General features: G+C 34.0%; 1 protein-coding gene across 1 annotated transcript; it reads left to right on the forward strand.

Annotated features, from left to right (window-relative positions):
• The first annotated feature begins 2352 nt into the window (after window positions 1-2352).
• On the forward strand, window positions 2353-3248 carry LOC113292717 (heavy metal-associated isoprenylated plant protein 30-like). The gene is made up of 2 exons (XM_026541586.1): window positions 2353-2575; window positions 2809-3248. Exons 1-2 carry the CDS (start codon window positions 2446-2448, stop codon window positions 3069-3071), a joined length of 393 nt encoding a protein of 130 aa, XP_026397371.1. The 5' UTR covers window positions 2353-2445; the 3' UTR covers window positions 3072-3248.
• Window positions 3249-4777: the final 1529 nt, after the last annotated feature.

Below are 4777 nucleotides of genomic sequence, written 5' to 3' on the forward strand. Positions count from 1 at the left end.
GCAGTTTGTCAAGTAATTATACTAATCATGTATCAGAATCATGATTATGATCTATATTATGTGCAACATAAAGTTCTAAAAAATTATTCGACATCAATTAAGATATGTTAAACCGTACCTTCACAAATTATGATCGCGTTCTTCTGTTGCGGGATACGATCTTGATTGTTGCTCTGTTATTTGATTTCTGATCCGGATTATGACAATGTTAGGTGTGGATTTATTGACTATCTTTTAAGTCGGTTGAGGTTAATGGGGGTTAGAAGAGAATCAGTGAGAGAGGAGAGAGAATTGTTTGAAGTCTATTTTCTATTTTCATAATGAACTTGTTTACATCTTTAGCCTTTCTGTCTATTTATACATGACATGAACACGGCGATTACTTGTGGATGACTAAGCACGTGACAACCTGGACTTTAATAGTTTCCCGCCTTGTGCCTATATCGACCTGGGATAGGTTTCCAGGTCTCCCTTTAGCTGATAGCATCGAGAGTCTTCTTAGCTTCGCATCTGGACTCAGGTCTTCTGCGCCCAACTCCGTGTCTCTGTCTTGTTTGGTCGCCTATGGCTCGGTCTATAGACATCTGGCTCAAGTCTTCTACGTCTGACCTTGAGTCTTATTTTATATCTCAGCTCTATTACTCTTCAGCTGTCAGTTTTTGGGTAATTGTTATATTTGGTCATCTACACCAAGCGACCTTTCCATAAAAAGTCATTTGGAATCCTGTGTTACCTGCTCGAGTATATTTCTTTTTACGTCCATATGGTTTTAAAGAAGAACACTATTCTTGATAACTTGGAAATAAAAGGAATAACTAATATTGCAAGATGATTTTTATATCATGTGGCATAGAATCAGTCTATCACGTTCTTATCTTGTTAGTTCTTGTTGCAAGTTTAACAAGAAGTTAGACTTTAGTTTGAATTTTCCTATCTCTATCGCCTGGCTGATTCAAGAATATAGTGGCAAAAAGTTTTAGAGGTGATGGGAAAATAAAATATGAAGCTATTTGATTCTAGCTACTTAATAGCTTTTTTAGAAGGTAAAAATAAAATAATGGATGCTTTTATATTAATAAGGGAGAACACATGTGCGATGCACGTGCTTGAATTTGACTCATTCAATAATATAAAATTTTAAAACTATGAAATTTTTGAGTAAAACAAAAATTTAATATTCTTATTTGTACCCGTTACGTAGATAATTTAAAGACTTTTCAAACATATAAATTTATAAATATTCAACATATATTTCGAAAGATATTAAATTTTTAATTCTTTTGATTTATCTTTAAAACAATAATATTTCTTTAAATATGTAAATATTTATTTAATGTACGTTTTACTCTTTATTAAAATTGAATTTACCTGATATAATAAAGCTTAGTAATTTAGACGAGAACATTTAGGTAATTTCAGGAGTTTCCTACCAAAAAGTTTTTTTTTCGTTATGTTAGATCAATTCTGCTTCAACTGAAGATCCAATCATTTTTTCCTGGATGATCCACAGAGTGGTTTAAAATTTGGATAGCTGGGATATTTGGATGGGAGGCCGTTTTCCAGTGGAATCCTCCTTGGTCGATAATCTGTTCCAAACGCTGCTCTCGTCAAGAATTATCCTAACTCATGACTTGAATATTCAGATGAATGTTATCCATCTATAAAGGAAAAGCAAAATGACCTCATTCATTATCAAATATATTCATTCATGTCTACATGCACATGCAATGCAGACTACAAAGTTAGATTCATAAAGGATAACCCCACCAGATGAAGTTGTTTTACTGACTTCCTTGTCCTTAACAGAGAAAGCTGCCCTAAAAGTAAAGATGATCATGGATTTATAGGTCTTAATAAGTTATATAAGTCAGATTATTGGCAACAAAAATTGATTAGTTTACGACCTGTTGACACCTCAACGCACTAAAATCAACAAAAAGAATGAAAAAAAGTAGAAGAAAAAAAAAGAGCAACTTATACGCATCCGTTTTTAAGTTGCCTGTGGACTCAAAATAACTCAATTTCACATGGTGCAGACCAAAACTTTAGACCATTTTCACTATCTAAATCCAAAAGCAGATTTTACTCTGACTCCATCTTATTTTCGTCCTAGTCATAAAGCATTTCCTTAAATCTGAGGAGAATTGTAGTTCAGCCAAATTGATTTAGAAGAATATTCCCAACAATTCAAACTTAATTACTTAACTAATCCTCCATTAACACTAAAGGATGATAAAAAGGGAAATTAAAGCTAAAATGAGTGATTAGCACTATGCAAGCCATGTTTTATAAAGAATCAATGTTGAATTTGCTTTAACTTTTTGGTCTTTATAAAACCTTGGAACTCCATAACCAGCCATACAGTTATTCAGTTTAGAAGCTTGGAGGAGTAAGAGATCGGTAAGACTGAGAGATTTCTAAAGAGAAGCTTTTCGATTCTTTGGTATGGCAGATTTGCAGATAGTGCCGGCAGCAGCATACAAGAATGTAGAGGCACAATATGTTGACATGATGGTGCCTTTGTATTCATATGGTTGTGAGAGAAAAATTAAGAAGGCATTATCGCATGTTAGAGGTATGGATATATTTACATGCTGATTCCAAAAATAAACCTTTGTTTTCGCTTTATACGATTCACAAATTATATGCATTTTACACTTTAAGAATCTTGAGTATTTGTAAATTAAATTCAACAGCGTTTAATTGGATTCAGGTTCATTAATCTTGTAGTTGATAGCTTATTTTTCCTGGATTTTTCAAAAGTTTGGTTCTTGCATGGGGTTCTGACTTATCTTGCACTGTATTCAGGGATATATTCAGTGAACGTGGACTGTAAACTTCAAAAGGTGACAGTATGGGGTATTTGCAATAAACATGATGTACTAGCGATGATAAGAAGCAAGAGAAAAGATGCACGTTTTTGGGATGCTGATGATAATGAATACCAGAAAGAACAAACTATTGTTAATAAGCCCGTAGTGATATCAATAAAGCCTTTACTAACGTCGAAATTAGGTCGGTCTTTAAGTTGGAAAGCACTGAAGAAGGTTATCAGCATCAAATCATATTGATTATGGTTTTGATCAGACCATGAGTTCTACATCTATACATGCAGCTTAATCACAACTTACGGTTATGTTAATCTTTACTTGCTATATTAAGCTTCACCGATTTTATTTCTATGTACTGTACTGATCTGATCTGTATACATAAAAATAATCAAGTGGAAATTAGTTGCTATTCTTAAATTGGGCGTGGGATACATAAGATTCAGGGGCGGAGCTACACATCTAAAGTCGGCAAAAACTTAGAATTTTACTTTGGTTTTTAAGCTTGACTGAAAAATAGAACGATTTTTTGGGGACCATGATTTTTTTGGGGACCATGATTTTATTTTGGGTAAAGGCATTAGAAGTAATTCTAGGTCACCCCATATCTAGTTAATTATTTAATACCTAATCTATCCTCTTAATTAATCTTAGGTTATGATTAGTGAATGATTTAGTTAAAAACAATTAGTGAGATTAAATTAAAAGATGGGTTTATTATTAGTTGAGTAGAATTATTGAGAGAGTAGAGTTAGAGAAGATGAAAGAGAAAAACATGAAAAATAGATTTTTTTTCCAATTCACTAAGTTTGAGTATTCAAATGATGAAAACTCATCTGATTCTTCATCTCCATCCTCTCCTAGAATATTTGTTAATCTTCAAAATGATCCGGATTTGAACTGGATTTTGAATAGTTCGGTTACTTTATATGAAGAACAAGTAACCGAACTCATCTGAACATGTAGTTCAGTTACTTTATATGAAGAACAAGTAACCGAACTCATCTGAAGATGTAGTTCGGTTGCCCCGTGAGATGAACAAGTAACCGAACTCATCTGAAAGCGTAGTTCGGTTACTTGTTCCAAACACGCAGGTTACCGAACTCTCTAATAATAGAATTTCTATGAGTTACAGCGTTATGTTCGGTTGGTTCTCAACTAACCGAACTTTGGTGTACAAAGTTCGGTTGGTTCGCAAACTGCATGCACTTTTAATCTAACCGAACTTTACGTAATATAAGAGTATATAAGTTTACAAAGTTCGGTTCTTTCGCAAACTTGAACCTAACAGCTAACCAACCGAACTTTGAGTTCGGTTTCTGCGATAAAATTGTGAAGTTACCGAACTTAACGAATAAAAAAAATGTGAAGTTCCAGCGTCTATTGGCTAAGTTCGGTTACTTTGTAGTTTTAAAATTTTTTGCGAAAAAACCGAACTCTATTGGCTAAGTTCGGTTATTTTGGAACTCAACATAGTGGCCACAACAACACAGTTCGGTTAGACTGGATTTGTTTTTTTTCGGTTCTAAGGGTGGAGTTCGGTTACTTTGTAGTTTTAAAAGTTTTTGCGAAACAACCGAACAGAGAGTTCGGTGACTTAGTTTTAAATCCAATAGAACCGAACTGTTCTTCGTGTTCTTCATTTTCAAGAAGTTCGGTTAGTAAAGTAGGGTTTTTTGGAAAATCGGCCTAACCGAACATGGCTCTGTAACTCCTATTAAAACCCTATTTTGATGATTTCTATTCGATTGAAGCAATCAAAATCAAATTAAAGTGAAGGGTTTGTTGGAAAATGCCTTCGGAGTGGTCCCATGACAGAATCAGGTTGCGGCTGGGGTCTTTTATACTCGATAAAATTATCATGTAACAGAACTTAATTGTGATTGCATTGATGTTGTTACATTTCTTAAATAGGCGGCGGTGGTGGTGGTGGTGGGAGGAGATGGTGG

Source organism: Papaver somniferum, chromosome 7 (assembly GCF_003573695.1).
Source record: "Papaver somniferum cultivar HN1 chromosome 7, ASM357369v1, whole genome shotgun sequence".
NCBI classification, from domain to species: Eukaryota; Viridiplantae; Streptophyta; class Magnoliopsida; order Ranunculales; family Papaveraceae; genus Papaver; species Papaver somniferum.